General features: G+C 48.0%; 1 protein-coding gene across 2 annotated transcripts in view; it reads right to left on the bottom strand.

The window, feature by feature from the left end:
- Positions 1-22,721, bottom strand: part of LOC129811388 (oocyte zinc finger protein XlCOF6.1-like) — a 36,448-nt gene that overhangs the window by 5,012 nt on the left and 8,715 nt on the right. Inside the window, exons 1-3 of one of the 2 annotated variants that reach the window (XM_055862654.1) lie at positions 17,634-17,827; positions 15,900-16,125; positions 7,309-7,419 (exon numbers count right to left, since the gene is read on the bottom strand). In XM_055862654.1, coding sequence (XP_055718629.1) covers positions 7,309-7,419; positions 15,900-15,999 — 211 coding nt within the window. In that variant the 5' untranslated portion in view covers positions 16,000-16,125; positions 17,634-17,827. Of the gene's footprint in view, positions 1-7,308; positions 7,420-15,899; positions 16,126-17,633; positions 17,828-22,721 lie in introns of those variants that run through there. The other variant, XM_055862655.1, reaches the window with a different exon arrangement.

Below are 22,721 nucleotides of genomic sequence, written 5' to 3'. Positions count from 1 at the left end.
GGGAAGTGTAATCTTTGTTAGAGGTGCGTTACACAGAGGCTCGCTACACATGGTTTTCCTCCGGCATTGAACACAGTATATCCCATCTTACATTTGATCGATTATTTACTTTAAAAAATACCTAAAGTTGAATTAGGAAGTAGTTTTAAATGTTTGGACAAAGCTTACAGGTAACTTTTGTAGTCATGTTGCGTGAGTTGGAACCGGTGTTTTTCTGTATCAAACGCGACAAATAAATGGACATTTTGGACATATATCGACGGAATTAATCGAACAAAAAGGACCATTTGTGATTTTTATGGGACATATTGGAGTGCCAACAGAAGAAGCTCGTCAAAGGTAAGGCATGAATTATCTTTATTTCTGCGTTTTGTGTCGCGCCTGGAGGGTTGAAATATGATGGTCTGATTTTTTGTTGGTTTGCTCGAGTGCTATCCTCAGATAATAGCATTGTTTGCTTTCGCCGTAAAGCCTTTTAAAAATCTGACGCGTTGGCTGGATTCACAACAAGGGTAGCTTTAATTTGGTGTATTGCATGAGTGATTTCATGAAAGTTAAATTTTTATAGTAATTTATTAGTTGGGATGCTAGCGTCCCACATATCCCAGAGAGGTTAGCAGCGTCTACCCCCAAGCCATAAGACTTCTGAACAATTAAGCAAGTGGCCACCGGATTATTTACATCGACACCCCCCCCCCCCCCCTTCTCCATTTGTTTTTTACACTGCTGATACTCGCTGTTTATCTATGCATAGTCACTTCACACCTACCTACACTTACAAATTACCTTGACTAACTTGTGCCCCCACACATTGACTCTGTACCGGTACCCCTTGTATATAGCCTCGTTGTTATTATTATTTTGTTGGTAAATATTTTAACTCTTTCTTGAACTGCACTCTTGGTTAAGGGCTTGTAAGAATTTCACGGTTAGGTCTACACATGTTGTATTCGGTGCATATGACAAAGTTTGATTTGAATTTTTACGAACATCCAACAGCTGAATATGGAATTGACCATTTTTAGGACCTTCCTCTGACACCGCCTGGTGTAGAGGTCCTGGATGGCAGGCAGCTTAGCCCCAGTGATGTACTGGGCCGTTCGCACTACCCTCTGTAGTGCCTTGCGGTCGGAGGCAGAGCAGTTGCCATACCAGGCAGTGATGCGACCAGTCAGGATGAGCTCGATGTTGCAGCTGTAAAACTTTTGAGGATCTGAGTACCCATGACAAATCTTTTCAGTCTCCTGAGGGGAATAGCTTTTGTCGTGCCCTCTTCATGACTGTCTTGGTGTGATTGGACCAAGACAGTTTGTTGGTGATGTGGACACCAAGGAACTTGATGCTCCACTACAGCCCCATCGATGAGAATGGGGGAGTGCTCGGTTCTCCTGTTCCTGTAGTCCACAATCATCTCCTTTGTCTTGATTACGTTGAGGGATAGGTTTCTATTCTGGCACCATCAAATCTAATTATATTTGTCACACATGGTTAGCAGATGTTAATGCGAGTGTAGCGAAATGCTTGGCATCTAGTTCCGACCATGCAGTAATATCTAACCTAACAATTTCACAACAACTACCTTATACACACAAGTGTAAAGGAATGAATAAGAATATGTACATAAAAATATATGAATGAGCAATGGCCAAACGGCATAGGCAAGATGCAGTAGATGGTATAGAGTACAGTATATACATATGAGATGAATAATGTAGGGTATGTAAACATTATATAAAGGGGCTAGTGATACATTACATACATTTTTCATTATTAAAGTGGCTAGAGATGAGTCAGTATGTTGGCAGCAGCCACTCAATGTTAGTGATAGCTGTTTAACAGTCTGATGGCCTTGAGATAGCTGTTCTTCAGTCTCTCGGTCCCCGCTTTGATGCACCTGTACTGACCTCGCCTTCTCAATGATAGCGGGGTGAACAGGCAGTGGCTCGGGTGGTTGCTGTCCTTGATGATCTTTTTGGCCTTCCTGTGACATCGGGTGGTGTAGGTGTCCTGGAGGGCAGGTAATTTGCCCCCGGTGATGCGATGTGCAGACCTCACTACCCTCTGGAGAGCTTTACGGTTGTGGGCGGAGCAGTTGCCGTACCAGGCAGTGATACAGCCCAACAGGATGCTCTCGATTGTGCATCTGTAAAAGTGTGTGAGTGTTTTTGGTGACAAGCCAAATTTCTTCAGCCTCCTGAGGTTGAAGAGGCGCTGCTGCGCCTTCTTCACCACGCTGTCTGTGTGGGTAGACCATTTCAGTTTGTCCGTAACTCTCCACCCTCTCCACTACTGTCCCGTCAATATAGATAGGGGGGTGCTCCCTCTGCTGTTTCCTGAAGTTCATGATCATCTCCTTTGTTTTGTGGACGTTGAGTGAGAGGTTATTTTCCTGACACCACACGCCGAGGGCCCTCACCTCCTCCCTGTAGGCTGTCTCGTTGTTGTTGGTAATCAAGCCTACCACTGTAGTGTCGTCTGCGAACTTGATGATTGAGTTGGAGGCGTGCATGGCCACGCAGTCATGGGTGAACAGGGAGTACAGGAGAGGGCTGAGAACGCACCCTTGTGGGGCCCCAGTGTTGAGGATCAGTGGGTGGAGATGTTGTTACCTACCCTCACCACCTGGGGGCAGTCCGTCAGGAAGTTCAGGACCCAGTTGCACAGGGCGGGGTCGAGAGCCAGGGTCCCGAGCTTAATGACGAGTTTGGAGGGTACTATGGTGTTAAATGCTGAGCTGTTGTCGATGAACAGCATTCTTACATAGGCATTCCTCTTGTCCAGATGGGTTAGGGCAGTGTGATTGCGATTGTGTCGTCTGTGGACCTATTGGAGTGGGTCTAGGGTGTCAGGTAGGGTGAAGGTGATATGGTCATGGACTAGTCTCTCAAAGTACTTCATGATGACGGAAGTGAGTGCTACGAGGCGATAGTCATTTAGCTCAGTTACCTTCGCTTTCTTGGGAATAGGAACAATTGTGGCCCTCTTGAAGCATGTGGGAGCAGCAGACTGGGATAAGGCTTGATTGAATGTGTCAGTAAACGCACCAGCCAGCTGGTCTGCGCATGAGGATGCGGCTGGGGATGCCGTCTGGGCCGGCAGCCTTGCGAGGGTTAACACGTTTAAATGTTTTACTCACGTTGGCTGCAGTGAAGGAGACCCCGCAGGTTTTCGTAGTGGGCCATGTCAGTAGCACTGTGTAGTCCTCAACGCAAGCAAAGAAGTTGTTTAGTTTGTCTGGGAGCAAGACATTGTGGTCCGCGACGGGGCTGGTTTTCCTTTTGTAGTCCGTGATTGACTGTAGACCCTGCCACATACCTCTCATGTCTGAGCCGTTGAATTGCGACTCTGTCTCTATACTGATGCTTAGCTTGTTTGATTGCCTTGGAGGGAATAGCTACACTGTTTGTTTTCGGTCATGTTTCCGGTCACCTTGCCCTGATTAAAAGCAGTGGTTTGTACTTTCAGTTTTGCGCGAATGCTGCCATCAATCCACGGTTTCTGGTTGGGGAATATTTTAATAGATGCTGTGGGTACAACATCCCCGATGCACTTGCTAATAAACTCGCTCACCGAATCAGCGTATTCATCAATGTTATTGTTTGGCGCTATGCGGAACATATCGCAGTCCACATGATCGAAGCAATCTTGAAGCGTGGAATCCGATTGGTCGGACCAGCGTTGAATAGACCTGAGCACGGGCGCTTCCTGCTTTAGTTTCTGTCTATAGGCTGGGAGCAACAAAATGGAGTCGTGGTCAGATTTTCCGAAAGGAGGGCGGGGGACGGCTTTATATGCGTCGCGAAAGTTAGAATATCAATGATCCAGGGATTTGCCAGCCCGGGTTGCGCATTCCATATGCTGATAAAATTTAGGGAGCCTTGTTTTCAGATTAGCCTTGTTAAAATCCCCAGCTACAATAAATGCATCCTCAGGATATGTAGTTTCCAGTTTACATTAGAGTCAAATTAAGTTCTTTCAGGGCCGTCAAAGTGTCTGATTGGGGCGGGATATACACGACTGTGATTATGATCTGGTAGATAATGCGGTCGGTATTTGATTGTAAAGAATTCTAGGTCGGGTGAACAAAAGGAATTGAGTTCCTGTATTTTGTTATGATTACACCACGTCTCGTTAATCATAAGGCATACACCCCCGCCCTTCTTCTCACCAGAGAGATGCTTGTTTCTGTCGGCGCGATGCATGAAGAAGCCAGGTGGCTGTACCGACTCTGACGTATCACGAGTGAGCCATGTTTCCGTGAAACAAAGAACGTTACAATCTCTGATGTCGCTCTGGAAGGCAACCCTTGCTTGGATTTTGTCTACGTTGTTGTCAAGAGACTGGACGTTGGCTAGTAGTATGCTCGGGAGCGGGGCACGATGTGCCCGTCTACGGAGCCTGACCAGAAGACCGCGCCGTCTGCCCCTTCTGCGGCGCCGTTGTTTTGGGTCGCAGGCTGGGATCCAATCCATTGTCCTGGGTGGTGGACCAAACAGAGGATCCACTTCGGGAAAGTCGTATTCCTGGTCGTAATGTTGGTGAGTTGACGTTGCTTTTATATCCAATAATTCCTCCCGACTATGTAATAAAACCTCATATTTCCTGGGGTGACAATGTAAGAAATAACACATAAAAAAAACAAAATACTGCATAGTTTCCTAGGAACGTGAAGCGAGGTGGCCATCTCTGTCGGCGCCAAGTCTCTGACCTCCTCCCTATAGGCTGTCTCGTCGTTGATCAGGCCTACTACTGTTGTGTCGTCTGCAAACTTAATCATGGTGTTGGAGTCATGCCTGGCCATGCAGTCGTGGGTGAACAGGGAGTACAGGAGGGGACTGAGCACGCACCCCTGAGGGGCTCCAGTGTTGATGATCGGCGTGGCAGATGTTTTGCTACCTACTCTTACCACCTGGGGGTGGCCCGTCAGGAAGTCCAGGATCCAGTTGCAGAGGGAGGTGTTGAGTCCCAAGATTCTTAGCTTAGTGATGAGTTGAGGGCACTATGGTGTTGAACGCTGAGCTGTAGTCAATGAACAGCATTCTCACGTAGGTGTTCCTTCTGTCCAGGTGGGGAAGGGCAGTGTAGAGTGCAATAGAGATTGCATCTGTGGATCTGTTTGAGCAGTATGCAAATTGCAGTGGGTCTAGTGTTTCTGGGATAATGGCATTAATGTGAGCCAGCCTTTCAAAGTACTTCATGGCTATGGACGTGAGTGCTACGGGTCTGTAGTCATTTAGACAGGTTACCTTAGTCCCTGTGCCCAAGAGCACTATGGTGGTCTGCTTGAAGCATGTTGGTATTAGACTCAATCAGGGACATGTTGAAAATGTCAGTGAAGACACCTGCCAGTTGGTCAGCATATGCCCGGAGAACATGTCCTGGTAATCCGTCTGGCCCCGCAGCCTTGTGTATGTCGACCTGTTTAAAGGTCTTACTCACGTCGGCTACGGAGAGCGTGATCACACAGTCGTCCGGAATAGCCGATGCTCTCACGCATGCCTCAGTGTTGCTGGCCTCGAAGTGATTTGGCTCGTCTGGTAGGCTCGTGTCACTGGGCAGCTCGCGGCTGTGCCTCCGTTTGTAGTCTGTAATAGTTTGCAGACTCTGTCACATCCGACGAGCGTCGGAGCCGGTGTAGTACGATTCAATCTTAGCCTTGTATTGACGCTTCGCCTGTTTGATGTTTTGTCAGAGGGCATAGCAGGATTTCTTATAAGCTTCCGGGTTAGAGTCCCGCACCTTGAAAGCGGCAACTCTAGCCTTTAGCTCAGCGCGGATGTTGCCTGTAATCCATGGCTTCTGGTTGGGGTGTGTACGTACAGTCACTGTGGGGACGACGTCCTCGATGGACTTATTGATAAAGCCAGTGACTCATGTGGTGTACCATCAGTGCCATCAGAAGAATCCCAGAACATATTCCAGTCTGTGCTAGCAAAACAGTCTGATTGTATGCATAACACTACCTCATCTATCACTGATAGTGACATTGTTCGTACTGTATATTATTTATATTGACAAAATCTATTTCTACTATGCAATATTTATAAAATATTTTTATCTGGACACTGTTTACATGGAATTGTTCCTTATTGTAGGCTACTACTTTTAGTCTTAATCTTTACTACACTATTCACTGTTTAGCACATGACCTCATGTGAATCCTTAAAGAGATGGGTGGGGCTAAGGCTTAAGAGGGTGTGAACGATGCTGATTGGGTGTAGACAAAGAAGAGCTCTCCAGTAAGTGTACCAAAATATTCACAGGCCATTTTCTCAAAAGTGAGTTTACAAGTTTATTAACTTTCAAAGCAGAATTACTTTCCCATTTGTTCCTCAACTGTAGTGTAATGATATACAATGTTGTAGCTCTGAGTCTCTACTTTTATCCAATGAAAAGAAACAACTCAATTTCAAATGTTGCCTCATAAGACCGATTTGAGCTGGATCGGTCACATGTACCAATACAATAGAATGGACTATCCTGTTTTTCAATCACAATTGGAGATTCCATAATTATGCACTGTTCACTTTAGCGATTATAGTGTTGAAGACCCACTCCAGCGTCCCTAGAGCCTAATGTAGCACCTGATTTCATTAACAATAGCACCTCAATAGGTGGTCCAGGTGTACTCCAACTTAGCACAAATGTGTGGTGTCACATCAGATCTTCTAAAGAGCTGATCTGATTTGTAAAAATAAATAAAAAATTGTAGAAAAATATCTGAATTAGGCTGCCGTTTCGGGCCATTTGTTATCAAGGTGGCCACTGGTTGGTGGGGGCAGCAGGTAGCCTAGTGGTGAGAGCGTTGGGACAGTAACCAAAAGGTTGCTGGATTGAATCCCCGAGCTGGTAAAATTCTATCGTTCTGCCCCTGAACAAGGCAGTTAACCAACTGTTCCCCGGTAGGACGTCATTGTAAGAATGTCTTAACCGACTTGCCTAGTTACATTTTTGTACAATTGTCCTACATTGCTCCTCTATTGTTCTCGCAAGCAAGAGGGGAAGCCGATGACACCAGACCAACTCCTTGAATTGCCAAACTCTTGAATTTTGCAATTGTGTAAAAAATCGAATAAAAACTATTTTGCTCAAAACCTCATGTGTGCATGCACTGCACTGCATTTACAAGCATTTCGCTACACCCGCAATAACATCTGCTAAACATGTGTATGCGACAAATAAACTGTGATTTGACTTGGAATGTCATTTTTTTAAATAGCTGGATTGGGACTTTAAACTGTGACGTCAACTAATGTGTTCCTGGATCATCGGACAGGCCTAAAAAAACTAGATCAAACCTGCTCTTACCATGATCAGATTCCCCAAAGCCATCCTTCTCCTCTTCTTTAACGGTGACATTCAGCCCCAGTGTTTGACTGCTGTCTGTCATCTTCACTGACGCCATCTCTGGACTCTCTTCTGTGTGAATGAGAACAAGGAAAAGGTTAAACTATGTTATCTTGCATTGACTTGAGGAAATAAAATAAATACTAAAACCATGTAGCAAAGTGGTTGGCGAGCAACTAAATAACCCAAATATGTCCTTTTTAAAATGCTTGGTGTCTTAACCCCAACCCCAGGCGTCCTAACCCCAACCCCAGGCGTCCTAACCCCAACCCCAGGCGTCCTAACCCCAACCCCAGGTGTCCCAGCCCCAACCCCAGGCGTCCCAACCCCAACCCCAGGCGTCCCAACCCCAGGCGTCCCAACACCAGGCGTCCTAACCCCAGGCGTCCCAACCCCAGGCGTCCCAACCCCGGCGTCCCAACCCCAGCCCCAGGTGTCTTAACCCTAACCCCAGGTGTCTTAACCCTAACCCCAGGTGTCTTAACCCTAACCCCAGGTGTCTTAACCCTAACCCCAGGTGTCTTAACCCTAACCCCAGGTGTCCCAACCCCAGGCGTCCCAACCCCAGGCGTCTCAACCGCAGGCGTCCCAACCCCAGGCGTCCCAACCCCAGGTGTCTTAACCCTAACCCCAGGTGTCCCAACCCCAGGCGTCCTAACCCCAGCCCCAGGTGTCCCAACCCCAGGCGTCCTAACCCCAGCCCCAGGCGTCCCAACCCCAGGCGTCCCAACCCCAGGTGTCCCAACCCCGGCGTCACAACCCTAACCCCAGGTGTCTTAACCCTAACCCCAGGTGTCTTAACCCTAACCCCAGGTGTCCCAACCCCAGGTGTCCCAACCCTAGGCGTCCCAACCCCAGGCGTCCCAGCCCCAGGTGTCTTAACCCTAACCCCAGGTGTCCCAACCCCAGGTGTCCTAGCCCCAGCCCCGGGTGTCCTAATCCCAACCCCGGGTGTCCTAATCCCAACCCCGGGTGTCCTAGCCCCAACCCCGGGTGTCCCAGCCCCAACCCCAGGCGTCCCAACCCCAAGCGTCCTAACCCCAACCCCAGGCGTCCTAACCCCAGCCCCAGGCGTCCCAACCCCAGGCGTCCCAACCCCAGGCGTCCCAACCCCAGGCGTCCCAACCCCAGGCGTCCCAACCCCAGGCGTCCCAACCCCAGGCGTCCCAACCCCAGGCGTCCCAACCCCAGGCGTCCCAACCCCAGCCCCAGGTGTCTTAACCCTAACCCCAGGTGTCTTAACCCTAACCCCAGGTATCTTAACCCTAACCCCAGGTGTCTTAACCCTAACCCCAGGCGTCCCAACCCCAGGCGTCCCAACCCCAGGCGTCCCAACCCCAGGTGTCTTAACCCCAACCCCAGGCGTCCTAACCCCAGCCCCAGGCGTCCCAACCCCAGGCGTCCCAACCCCGGCGTCACAACCCTAACCCCAGGTGTCTTAACCCTAACCCCAGGTGTCTTAACCCTAACCCCAGGTGTCCCAACCCCAGGTGTCCCAACCCTAGGCGTCCCAGCCCCAGGTGTCTTAACCCTAACCCCAGGTGTCCCAACCCCAGGTGTCCCAACCCCAGGTGTCCTAGCCCCAGCCCCAGGTGTCCTAGCCCCAGCCCCAGGCGTCCCAGCCCCAGGCATCCTAGCCCCAGGCATTCTAGCCCCAGGCATTCTAGCCCCAGGCATTCTAGCCCCAGGCATCCTAGCCCCAACCCCGGGTGTCCTAATCCCAACCCCGGGTGTCCTAATCCCAACCCCGGGTGTCCTAATCCCAACCCCGGGTGTCCTAATCCCAACCCCGGGTGTCCCAGCCCTAACCCCAGGCGTCCCAACCCCAACCCCAGGCGTCCCAACCCCAACCCCAGGCGTCCCAACCCCAACCCCAGGCGTCCCAACCCCAACCCCAGGCGTCCTAACCCCAGGCGTCCTAACCCCAGGCGTCCTAACCCCAGCCCCAGGCGTCCCAACCCCAGGCGTCCCAACCCCAGGCGTCCCAACCCCAGGCGTCCCAACCCCAGGCGTCCCAACCCCAGGCGTCCCAACCCCAGGCGTCCCAACCCCAGGCGTCCCAACCCCAGGCGTCCCAACCCCAGCCCCAGGTGTCTTAACCCTAACCCCAGGTGTCTTAACCCTAACCCCAGGCGTCCCAACCCCAGGCGTCCCAACCCCAGGTGTCTTAACCCTAACCCCAGGTGTCCCAACCCCAGGCGTCCTAACCCCAGCCCCAGGTGTCCCAACCCCAGGCGTCCTAACCCCAGCCCCAGGCGTCCCAACCCCAGGCGTCCCAACCCCGGCGTCACAACCCTAACCCCAGGTGTCTTAACCCTAACCCCAGGTGTCTTAACCCTAACCCCAGGTGTCCCAACCCTAGGCGTCCCAACCCCAGGCGTCCCAACCCCAGGCGTCCCAGCCCCAGGTGTCTTAACCCTAACCCCAGGTGTCCCAACCCCAGGTGTCCCAACCCCAGGTGTCCTAGCCCCAGCCCCAGGTGTCCTAGCCCCAGCCCCAGGCGTCCCAGCCCCAGGCGTCCTAGCCCCAGGCATCCTATCCCCAACCCCGGGTGTCCTAATCCCAACCCCGGGTGTCCTAATCCCAACCCCGGGTGTCCTAATCCCAACCCCGGGTGTCCCAGCCCCAACCCCGGGTGTCCCAGCCCCAACCCCAGGCGTCCCAACCCCAACCCCAGGCATCCTAACCCCAACCCCAGGCGTCCTAACCCCAACCCCAGGCGTCCTAACCCCAGGCGTCCTAACCCCAACCCCAGGCGTCCTAACCCCAGGCGTCCTAACCCCAGCCCCAGGCGTCCCAACCCCAGGCGTCCCAACCCCGGCGTCCCAACCCCAGGCGTCCCAACCCCGGCGTCCCAACCCCAGCCCCAGGTGTCTTAACCCCAACCCCAGGTGTCTTAACCCTAACCCCAGGTGTCTTAACCCTAACCCCAGGTGTCCCAACCCCAGGTGTCCCAACCCTAGGCGTCCCAACCCCAGGCGTCCCAACCCCAGGCGTCCCAACCCCAGGTGTCTTAACCCTAACCCCAGGTGTCTTAACCCTAACCCCAGGTGTCCCAACCCCAGGCGTCCTAACCCCAGCCCCAGGTGTCCCAACCCCAGGCGTCCTAACCCCAGCCCCAGGCGTCCCAACCCCAGGCGTCCCAACCCCAGGCGTCCCAACCCCAGGCGTCCCAACCCCAGGCGTCACAACCCCAGGCGTCCCAACCCCAGGCGTCCCAACCCCAGGCGTCCCAACCCCAGGCGTCCCAACCCCAGGCGTCCCAACCCCAGGCGTCCCAACCCCAGGCGTCCCAACCCCAGCCCCAGGTGTCTTAACCCTAACCCCAGGTGTCTTAACCCTAACCCCAGGCGTCCCAACCCCAGGCGTCCCAACCCCAGGTGTCTTAACCCTAACCCCAGGTGTCCCAACCCCAGGCGTCCTAACCCCAGCCCCAGGTGTCCCAACCCCAGGCGTCCTAACCCCAGCCCCAGGCGTCCCAACCCCAGGCGTCCCAACCCCGGCGTCACAACCCTAACCCCAGGTGTCTTAACCCTAACCCCAGGTGTCTTAACCCTAACCCCAGGTGTCCCAACCCTAGGCGTCCCAACCCCAGGCGTCCCAACCCCAGGCGTCCCAGCCCCAGGTGTCTTAACCCTAACCCCAGGTGTCCCAACCCCAGGTGTCCCAACCCCAGGTGTCCTAGCCCCAGCCCCAGGTGTCCTAGCCCCAGCCCCAGGCGTCCCAGCCCCAGGCGTCCTAGCCCCAGGCATCCTATCCCCAACCCCGGGTGTCCTAATCCCAACCCCGGGTGTCCTAATCCCAACCCCGGGTGTCCTAATCCCAACCCCGGGTGTCCCAGCCCCAACCCCGGGTGTCCCAGCCCCAACCCCAGGCGTCCCAACCCCAACCCCAGGCATCCCAACCCCAGGCGTCCTAACCCCAACCCCAGGCGTCCTAACCCCAGGCGTCCTAACCCCAACCCCAGGCGTCCTAACCCCAGGCGTCCTAACCCCAGCCCCAGGCGTCCCAACCCCAGGCGTCCCAACCCCGGCGTCCCAACCCCAGGCGTCCCAACCCCGGCGTCCCAACCCCAGCCCCAGGTGTCTTAACCCCAACCCCAGGTGTCTTAACCCTAACCCCAGGTGTCTTAACCCTAACCCCAGGTGTCCCAACCCCAGGTGTCCCAACCCTAGGCGTCCCAACCCCAGGCGTCCCAACCCCAGGCGTCCCAACCCCAGGTGTCTTAACCCTAACCCCAGGTGTCTTAACCCTAACCCCAGGTGTCCCAACCCCAGGCGTCCTAACCCCAGCCCCAGGTGTCCCAACCCCAGGCGTCCTAACCCCAGCCCCAGGCGTCCCAACCCCAGGCGTCCCAACCCCAGGCGTCCCAACCCCAGGCGTCCCAACCCCAGGCGTCCCAACCCTAACCCCAGGTGTCTTAACCCTAACCCCAGGTGTCTTAACCCTAACCCCAGGTGTCCCAACCCCAGGTGTCCCAACCCTAGGCGTCCCAACCCCAGGCGTCCCAACCCCAGGTGTCTTAACCCTAACCCCAGGTGTCCCAACCCCAGGTGTCCTAGCCCCAGCCCCAGGTGTCCTAGCCCCAGCCCCAGGTGTCCCAGCCCCAGGCGTCCCAGCCCCAGGCGTCCCAGCCCCAGGCGTCCTAGCCCCAGGCGTCCTAATCCCAACCCCGGGTGTCCTAGCCCCAACCCCGGGTGTCCTAGCCCCAACCCCGGGTGTCCTAGCCCCAACCCCGGGTGTCCTAGCCCCAACCCCGGGTGTCCTAGCCCCAACCCCGGGTGTCCTAGCCCCAACCCCGGGTGTCCTAGCCCCAACCCCAGGTGTCCTAATCCCAACCCCAGGTGTCCTAAATGAAAAATAAGATAACATCTTAAAAATACTGTAACCAATCTGTCTCTGACTAAAAGTATAAATATATGAAAACCAGCAGACACTTTGGCCCTTGAGAACCAGAACAACACTGGTGTAAAGCTGTTGATAAACTTTCGGGTGTAATCATTAGTGCACACTGTAGCAAACAGTTTGGCCTGATGCAAATCATTTTGCAATGGAAACCATTTATTCAAGGAACCAAACGCAACAAAACAGGGAGGGACCTACCTGAAATGTGTCCAATAGAAACTAATTTACATTGCAGAACGTTTTACGTTTAGTCATTTTATTTGACTCTAAACGTAAAGTTCTGAGCAATTATTATTTAATTTTTTTACATAAAATATTGTAAAAGCACCAACAAATCAGCTCCAAGTGATTTTCATTTTGGAAATCTGTTACAAAGAATTCCCACGCATTATAGAGATATACTGTATGTGACTGTATATAAACGAAAGCAAGGTTTTAGTCAAATATCTGTTTGGGCTTCTTGCGTCAATTTGCGGTCTACAAATTAGTTGTAGTTATGTTTCCCTGGCCATCCTCTCAAGAAAATAAAATTGTCCCACAGCAGAATCTAGTTGATGATCCCTGAAGTAAACGGTTTCAGTTGCAAAACGTTTCGCAAACAGACCAAATGTTTTGCTACAGTCTAATGGCCTAATGAATATACTCCTGCCGTCCTACCTTGGTTGTAACCACTGTTGATTAAAACCTGCTCTGTCACCTGGGTAATCATCCTATTCCCATGATAAACCCTGCTCTGTTACCTGGGTAATGATCCTATTCCCATGATAAACCCTGCTCTGTTACCTGGGTAATCATCACATTCCCATGATAAACCCTGCTCTGTTACCTGGGTAATCATCACATTCCCATGATAAACCCTGCTCTGTTACCTGGGTAATGATCCTATTCCCATGATAAACCCTGCTCTGTTACCTGGGTAATCATCCTATTCCCATGATAAACCCTGCTCTGTCACCTGGGTAATCATCACATTCCCATGATAAACCCTGCTCTGTCACCTGGGTAATCATCACATTCCCATGATAAACCCTGCTCTGTCACCTGGGTAATCATCACATTCCCATGATAAACCCTGCTCTGTCACCTGGGTAATCATCACATTCCCATGATAAACCCTGCTCTGTCACCTGGGTAATCATCACATTCCCATGATAAACCCTGCTCTGTTACCTGGGTAATAATCCTATTCCCATGATAAACCCTGCTCTGTTACCTGGGTAATAATCCTATTCCCATGATAAACCCTGCTCTGTTACCTGGGTAATCACCCTATTCCCATGATAAACCCTGCTCTGTTACCTGGGTAATCATCACATTCCCATGATAAACCCTGCTCTGTTACCTGGGTAATAATCCTATTCCCATGATAAACCCTGCTCTGTTACCTGGGTAATCATCACATTCCCATGATAAACCCTGCTCTGTCACCTGGGTAATCATCACATTCCCATGATAAACCCTGCTCTGTTACCTGGGTAATATCACATTCCCATGATAAACCCTGCTCTGTTACCTGGGTAATAATCCTATTCCCATGATAAACCCTGCTCTGTTACCTGCGTAATCATCACATTCCCATGATAAACCCTGCTCTGTTACCTGGGTAATCATCCTATTCCCATGATAAACCCTGCTCTGTTACCTGGGTAATCATCCTATTCCCATGATAAACCCTGCTCTGTTACCTGGGTAATCATCCTATTCCCATGATAAACCCTGCTCTGTTACCTGGGTAATATCACATTCCCATGATAAACCCTGCTCTGTTACCTGGGTAATCATCACATTCCCATGATAAACCCTGGTCTGTTACCTGGGTAATCATCCTATTCCCATGATAAACCCTGGTCTGTTACCTGGGTAATCATCCTATTCCCATGATAAACCCTGCTCGGTTACCTGGGTAATCATCCCATTCCCATGATAAACCCTGCTCTGTTACCTGGGTAATCACCCTATTCCCATGATAAACCCTGCTCTGTTACCTGGGTAATATCACATTCCCATGATAAACCCTGCTCTGTTACCTGGGTAATATCACATTCCCATGATAAACCCTGCTCTGTTACCTGGGTAATCATCACATTCCCATGATAAACCCTGCTGTTACCTGGGTAATCATCCTATTCCCATGATAAACCCTGGTCGGTTACCTGGGTAATCATCCTATTCCCATGATAAACCCTGCTCGGTTACCTGGGTAATCATCCTATTCCCATGATAAACCCTGCTCTGTTACCTGGGTAATCATCCTATTCCCATGATAAACCCTGCTCTGTTACCTGGGTAATCATCCTATTCCCATGATAAACCCTGCTCTGTTACCTGGGTAATATCACATTCCCATGATAAACCCTGCTCTGTTACCTGGGTAATCATCACATTCCCATGATAAACCCTGGTCTGTTACCTGGGTAATCATCCTATTCCCATGATAAACCCTGGTCTGTTACCTGGGTAATCATCCTATTCCCATGATAAACCCTGCTCGGTTACCTGGGTAATCATCCCATTCCCATGATAAACCCTGCTCTGTTACCTGGGTAATCACCCTATTCCCATGATAAACCCTGCTCTGTTACCTGGGTAATATCACATTCCCATGATAAACCCTGCTGTTACCTGGGTAATATCACATTCCCATGATAAACCCTGCTCTGTTACCTGGGTAATCATCACATTCCCATGATAAACCCTGCTGTTACCTGGGTAATCATCCTATTCCCATGATAAACCCTGGTCTGTTACCTGGGTAATCACCCTATTCCCATGATAAACCCTGCTCTGTTACCTGGGTAATATCACATTCCCATGATAAACCCTGCTCTGTTACCTGGGTAATATCACATTCCCATGATAAACCCTGCTCTGTTACCTGGGTAATCATCACATTCCCATGATAAACCCTGGTCTGTTACCTGGGTAATCATCCTATTCCCATGATAAACCCTGGTCTGTTACCTGGGTAATCATCCTATTCCCATGATAAACCCTGCTCGGTTACCTGGGTAACCATCCCATTCCCATGATAAACCCTGCTCTGTTACCTGGGTAATCACCCTATTCCCATGATAAACCCTGCTCTGTTACCTGGGTAATATCACATTCCCATGATAAACCCTGCTCTGTTACCTGGGTAATATCACATTCCCATGATAAACCCTGCTCTGTTACCTGGGTAATCATCACATTCCCATGATAAACCCTGCTCTGTCACCTAGGTAATCATCCTATTCCCATGAAAAACCCTGCTCTGTTACCTAGGTAATCATCCTATTCCCATGATAAACCCTGCTCTGTCACCTAGGTAATCATCCTATTCCCATGATAAACCCTGCTCTGTCACCTAGGTAATCATCCTATTCCCATGATAAACCCTGCTCTGTTACCTGGGTAATCATCACATTCCCATGATAAACCCTGCTCTGTCACCTAGGTAATCATCCTATTCCCATGATAAACCCTGCTCTGTTACCTGGGTAATCATCCTATTCCCATGATAAACCCTGCTCTGTCACCTAGGTAATCATCCTATTCCCATGATAAACCCTGCTCTGTCACCTAGGTAATCATCCTATTCCCATGATAAACCCTGCTCTGTCACCTAGGTAATCATCCTATTCCCATGATAAACCCTGCTCTGTTACCTGCGTAATCATCGCATTCCCAAATCTTCACTTCCTCTTCTATATCTTTTGTGATGATATTCAGCCGGATTGTTTGACTGCTTTCTTTCACTGATGCCATCTCTCCTGCGGTGCCCAGGGAACTTCTTTGTCACAATCAGGACCCAGTCAGTATAGTCTTGGGCTCAGTGTGGAAGGAGAGCGGCAGGCTGGTTATCCTCGCTGTCCTAAAGTAAAGATAAATAACCTGTAAAAGAAAAAAAGCCTGTATGAAATACAGGACTGTTATGTCATTTGGTGGCTGCGCTATCTAGTTAGCGCACACATTCTTTGTTTTCTGAGGTAGCCAGTCATTTGATCAACGTTGCTATGCTCATTTAGTTTACTGTATGGGGCCTCAGCTGGCTAAGCTAAGAAATAAAGTGTAAAATTGCAAGGTAGCTAGCTATTATTCGGGTTTGGTTTTTAGCTGAACCAGTATATGGGCAGAGGAGGAGATAATGAATATAGGAGTCACCTCTCTAGCCCAGTTAGCTACCATTTCATTTACTGCCGCCATGCCCGGAATTTACTTCCCAAAAATGTCTAAATAAACATTTACAAGCAACCGGAAAATAATTGTCTGGAAAGGGTGCATGAGCCAAATTCACTTTTTTTGGCACCTCCAATAAGTGTTGATAGATTAGGTACATGGCATACTTGGTCTAAAATAATACTGATTACTTCCAGACAAGGCATTTTTTTCAATTACTTGTACATTTTTATTTAGACCATTTTTGGAAGTACATACCAGGCATGAAGGTAGTAAATGACGATAGTTGCTCAGCGAAACCCAATATTTTGGTGAGTAACTAACATATATTGACATTTATAACACTTGCAGAGCTGTCTAATGGGGAAATGAATGGTAGCCAACTGTGGACTTCTCTGTCCAAGTGTATTCATTATGTATTACAACAGAAACAGTTTACTGTTACCTGGGTTTACTAAGTTTATTATCCATGCATAGTCACTTTACCTCTATCTACATGTTACCTCAATTACCTCGACTAACCAGTGCCCCCGTACATTGACTCTGTACCAGTACCCCTGTATATAGCCTCACTATTGTTTATTATTTTGTTGCTCATTTCTCATTTTTTACTTCGGTTTATTTGAGTAAATACTTTAACACTTAAACTGCATTGTTGGTTAATGAAGGGTTTGTAAGTAAGCTTTTGACTGTAAGGTTGAACACCCGTTGTATTCGGCGCTTGTGACATATACAATTTGATTTTGTTTAATTACCTAACGAACACAAACAGATCAAATCGAACGAAACGGGTAGCGACCTAGCTACCTACATTTGTCCAATGGAAACGCGTTTTCGTTGCAGAACATTTTCCGTTTTGAGTAAACTGTTTGTTGCAACACGTTTTACAACAGACGAAACGTTTCTCTACCAATCGGCGTTATGAATACCTTCCAAGTAAATGAAGCAAAACAAAGCAAACGAAACTGGGAGGGACATACCTGAATTTGTGCAGGTTTTAGCCACCATTTCCCGCTAGCTACAGAACATTTGGTTTAGCTAACGTTAGGTAGCTACATATTTCCCTATTTTGTTATTAGAACACGTATGTGGTGACAGTTTAATGTATTGTTTGTTAACTTTAGCTATGAGTTGAGTTAACATTAGCCAACGTTAGTTAGCTAACTGTAGGCCTTGTCTGGCCATTTGCCCTGCTGCAACAGACTAACGGAGAAGGTTCTTACCTGAGGCCTTGCTTCGCTAAAACGGAATTTAAGAAATGCTTATTTTGAATCAAGTGTTTATTGTTTAACGAATAAATTGTTATTTACGCATTGATGTCTATTCCAAAAGGATCGTACACAAAAGCGATGGCAATTTGCGCATTTTTCTTTTTCGACAGACTAGGCGTGTTTCAAACTACACTAACGTAGACAGTCGGTCGCCACCTGTGTGCGGGAGTGTGAATTACATATAATACTTACTCAGGTTGTGGTCATTTTATTTATAACAACATGTGATACTGGATTATTCTCATTCGAAAGTGTGAAGTCCTCAAACTAAACAATAAATATTTTGTTTACACATAAAAAAGAGTGACTTTAGCCAGAGTATTCCTAACCATCAAGTTCTCTAAGGCTGTGTTTACACAGGTAGCCCAATTTTGCACTAATTGGTCTGTTGACCATCGGATATCTTAGACAGAGGTGATTAAACACGTTTTTGGGCTACTTCTAAATTTCACCTCATTTCATACAAAACATATGTATATGTTAGAGCGTTGGGACAGTAACCGAAAGGTTGCTAGATCGAATCCCTGAGCTGCCAAGGTTAAAAAAATTGTAATTCTGCCCCTGAACAAGGCAGTTCCTAGGCAGTCATTGTAAATAATAATTTGCTCTTAACTGACTTGCCTGGTTAAATAGAAATGTGATCATGTTTCTTGGCCCAAGCAAGTCTCTTCTTGTTTTTGGTGTACTTTAGTAGTGGTTTCTTTGCATCAATTTGACCATGAAGGCCTGATTCACACAGTCTCCTCTGAACAGTTGATGTTGAGATGTGTCTGTTACTTGAACTCTGTGAAGCATTTATTTGGGCTAGAATTTCTGAGGCTGGTAACTCTAATGAACTCATCCTCTGCAGCAGAGGTAACTCTGGGTCTTCCTTTCCAGTGGCGGTTCTCATGAGAGCCAGTTTCATCATAGCGCTTGATGGTTTTTGTGACTGCACTGCAAAGTTCTTGACATTAACCCGAATTGACTGACCTTCATGTCTTAAAGTAATGATGGACTGTCATTTCTCTTTGATTATTTGAGCTGTTCGTGCCATAATATGGACTTGGTCTTTTACCAAATAGGACTATCTTCTGTATACCACCCCTACCTTGTCACAACACAACTAATTGATTCAAACGCATTAAGAAGGAAAGAATTTCCACAAATTAACATTTTTTTTAACAAGGCACTACCTCATGAAGCTGGTTGAGAGAATGCCAAGATTGTGCAAAGCCGTTATCAAGGCAAAGGGTGGCTACTTTGAATAATCATAAATATATTTTAATATGTTTAACAGTTTTTTTGGTTACTACATGATTCCATATGTGTTACTTCATAGTTTTGATATCTTCACTATTATTATCCAATGTGGAAAATAGTAAAAAATAAAGAAAAACCCTTCAATGAGTAGATGTGTCCAAACTTTTGACTGGTACAATACCGTTCAAAAGTTTGGGGTCACTTAGAAATGTCCTTGTTTTTGTCCATTAAAATAACATAATATTGATCAGAAGTACAGTGTAGACATTGTTAATGTTGTAAATGACTATTTTAGCTGGAAATGGCTGTTTAAAAAAAAAAAGGAATATCTACATAAGCGTACAGATGCCCATTGTCAGCAACCGCCACTCATGTGTTCCAATGGCACGTTGTGTTAGCCAGTCCAAGTTTATCATTTTAAAAGGCTAATTGGTCATTAGAAAACCCTTTTGCAATTATGTTACAGTAGCACAGCTAAAAACTGTCGTGCTGATTAAAGAAGCAATAAAACTGGCCTTCTTTAGACTACGTTGAGTATCTGGAGCATCAGCATTTCTGGGTTCGATTACAGGCTCAGAATGACCAGAAACAAATAACTTTATTCTGAAACTCATCAGTCTGTTCTTGCTCTGAGAAATGAAGGCTATTCCATGCGAGAAATTGCCATGAAACTAAAGATCTCATACAATGCTGTGTACTACTCCCTTCACAGAACAGTGCAAACTGGCTCTAACCAGAATAGAGGAGTGGGTGGGCCCGGTGCACAACTCAGCAAGAGGACAAGTACATTAGAGTTTCTAGTTTGAGCAACAGACGCCTCACAAGTCCTGAACTGGCAGCTTCATTAAATAGTACCCTTAATACACCAGTCTCAACGTCAACAGTGAAGAGCCGACTCCGGGATGCTGGTCTTCTTGGCAGAGTTGCAAAGGAAAAGCCATATCTCAGACTGGCCAATGAAATTAAAATATTAAGATGGGCAAAAGAACAGACACTGGACAGAGGAACTCTGCCTAGAAGGTTAGCATCCCAGAATCACCTCGGAAAGTATTCAGACCCCTTCCCTGTTTCCACATTTTGTTACATTGCAGCCTTATTCTAAAATAGATTTTAAAAAATGTTTAATCAATCTACAAACAATAGCCCATAATGACGACGTGAAAACAGATTTTTAGAATGTTTAGCAAATTTATGTAAATAAGTTCTGTTTTTTTATGTTGTATACGTATTCAGACCCTTTGCTATGAGACCTGAAATTGAGCTCAGGTAGATCCTGTTTCAATTGATTATCCTTGTGATGTTTATACAACTTGATTGGAGTCAAATTCAATTGGAAATTATTTGGAAAGGCACATACCTGTGCCACTCTTGACATAGCACGTCAGAGCAAAAACCAAGCCATGAGGTCGAGACACAGATCTGGGGAAGGGTACCAAACATTTCTGCAGCATTGAAGGTCCCCAAAAACACAGTTACCTTCATCATTCTTAAATGGAAGAAGTTTGTAACCATCAAGACTCTTCCTAGAGCTGGCCGCTCGGCCAAACTGCGCAATCGGGGGAGAAGGGCCTTGGTCAGGGAGGTGACCAGGAACCCGATGGTCATTCTGACAGAGCTCCAGAGTTCCTCTGTGGCGATGGGAGAACCTTCCAGAAGGACAACCATCTCTGCAGCACTCCACCAATCAGGCCTTTATGGTAGAGTGTCCAGACAGAAGCCACTCCTCAGTTAAAGGTACTTGACAGCCCGCTTGGAGTTTGCCAAAAGGCACCTAAAGACTCTCAGACCATGAGAAACAAGATTATCTTCGACTGAATGCCAAGCGTCCCGTGTGGAGGAAATCTGGCACCATCCCTACGGTGAAGTAGGGTGGTGGCAGCATCATGCTGTGGGGATCTTTTTCAGTGGCAGGGACTGGGAGACTAGTCAGGATCAAGGGAAAGATGAACGGAGCAAAGTACAGAGAAATCTTAGATGAAAAACCTGCTCCAGAGCGCTCAGGACCACAGACTGGGATGAAGGTTCACCTTCCAACAGGACAACGACCATTAGTACAGAGCCAAGACAACACAGGAGTGGCTTCGGGAAAAGTCTCTGAACTTCCTTGAGTGGCCCAGACAGAGCCTGGACTTGAACCCGATCAAACATCTCTGGAGAGACCTGAAAATAACTGTGCAGCGACGCTCCCATCCAACCTGACAGAGCTGGAGAGGATCTGCAGAGAAGAATGGCAGAAACTCCCAAAATACAGGTGTGCCAAGCTTGTAGCGTCATACCGAAGAAGACTGAGGCTGTAATCACTGCCAAAGGTGCTTAAACAAAGTACTGGGTAAAGGGTCTGAATACTTACGTAAATGTGATGTTTCACTTTATTTTGTAAATAAATGTGCCGAAATGTTCTAAAACCCTGTTTTTGCTTGGTCATTATGGGGTATTGTGTGTAGATTGAGGGGGAAAAAATCTATTTAATCCATTTTAAAATAAGGCTGGAATGTAACAACATTTGGAAAAAGTCATGTGCCATGTGTATGTAGGCGGGAGGAGTATCATACGCCAGCTGAGCCTAAATGCCGAAAATTGTGGTGGTGAACATGCACCCGAATTTCTGAAGTGTCCTGTTAGGAGACGTTGATAAGAGTGGAAGAAAGGAGGGAAGTTGAAGAAGTAATGGTAGTAGAGACACAAGATCATATTCCTTGTCAACAGATGGATCCTGACGTGTTGCATGATAAGGTGGATTTTATTGTGTTTATTACTTTGGTTATCAACTGTGCAAACGGAGAGCATCTGAGAAAATAAGCATCATCGTGAGTGCTGCTGGGTGCTGCTGAGCGTTTTTTGAGACTCAGGAATTCTGTTGATGAATGCTTCCTCCTCGCAGGCAGACGAGCCTGTGTAAAGATGGGATTTGAATGTGACTGAAATGGGATGGTTGTTTGATTTATTTATTTATTTGTATATTTTGCATTACCCCCCCCCCCCCCCCTCCTACCCTTCCAGCGATGGAATATATTATTGTTTGTTTTGTTTCAGTAACCCATAGAGTAGGTGGCGGCAATACACCAATAGGTGTAGTCTGCCATAAAACCGCCAAGAAAGAAGAAGTACTCAGATCTTTTCAGTGGAGAGGAAGATGGCAGAAGTGGATGCTGAGTTCGAATTAGGCAGCGAATGTACTGAATGGACACAGTAGAGTAACGGAAACTGAAGAGACAAAAAAAAAGGAAATTGTCTAAAACTGGACTGTAAACGATAATGAATCGTTTCTTGTTGGGATGCGTTTCTTGAGTAAGGATGAGGCGTCGAAAATTGTGAAGTATGCGCTTGGAAAAGTGGAGTCTGTTAGAGTGGTCTTATTCTGATTGTATTTCTGAAGAGCAGAGGAAGATTGCAGTGGGCCTCAAAAGAATCTGGACAACAGAAGTTTTGTGTTTTGAACTTCGGAGTAGAGCAAAGGAGTCATCTCAGGGGTGACGACGGATGTTCAGGTTGAATACCGGAAAATAATTCCTGGTGTGGTTGGTGCACAGGGTCTGACCCGCTGGGTGAATGTTGTTGATAAAGAGCAAATACCTACGCATGTAAAGCTTGGATATTGTTATGTTCTGTTAATTGCTGATGTCCCCTTTAAGAATGGCGCACCATTGGTCATGCGCAGTGTTCTATGTTATTCTGCTACCAACTCGTTTGAGTAAATGTGAAGCTCCAGTTCATTTCTTTGCATTCGGAGTCTTTCTTATTATATAAATAAGTAATACGAGCTAAGACACTACAGTTATGTAAGATACATCGTAAGAG

Source organism: Salvelinus fontinalis, chromosome 15 (assembly GCF_029448725.1).
Source record: "Salvelinus fontinalis isolate EN_2023a chromosome 15, ASM2944872v1, whole genome shotgun sequence".
NCBI lineage: Eukaryota > Metazoa > Chordata > Actinopteri > Salmoniformes > Salmonidae > Salvelinus > Salvelinus fontinalis.
Note: the sequence above shows the minus strand (reverse complement) of the source record. Positions and strands in the feature narration are given on the sequence as shown.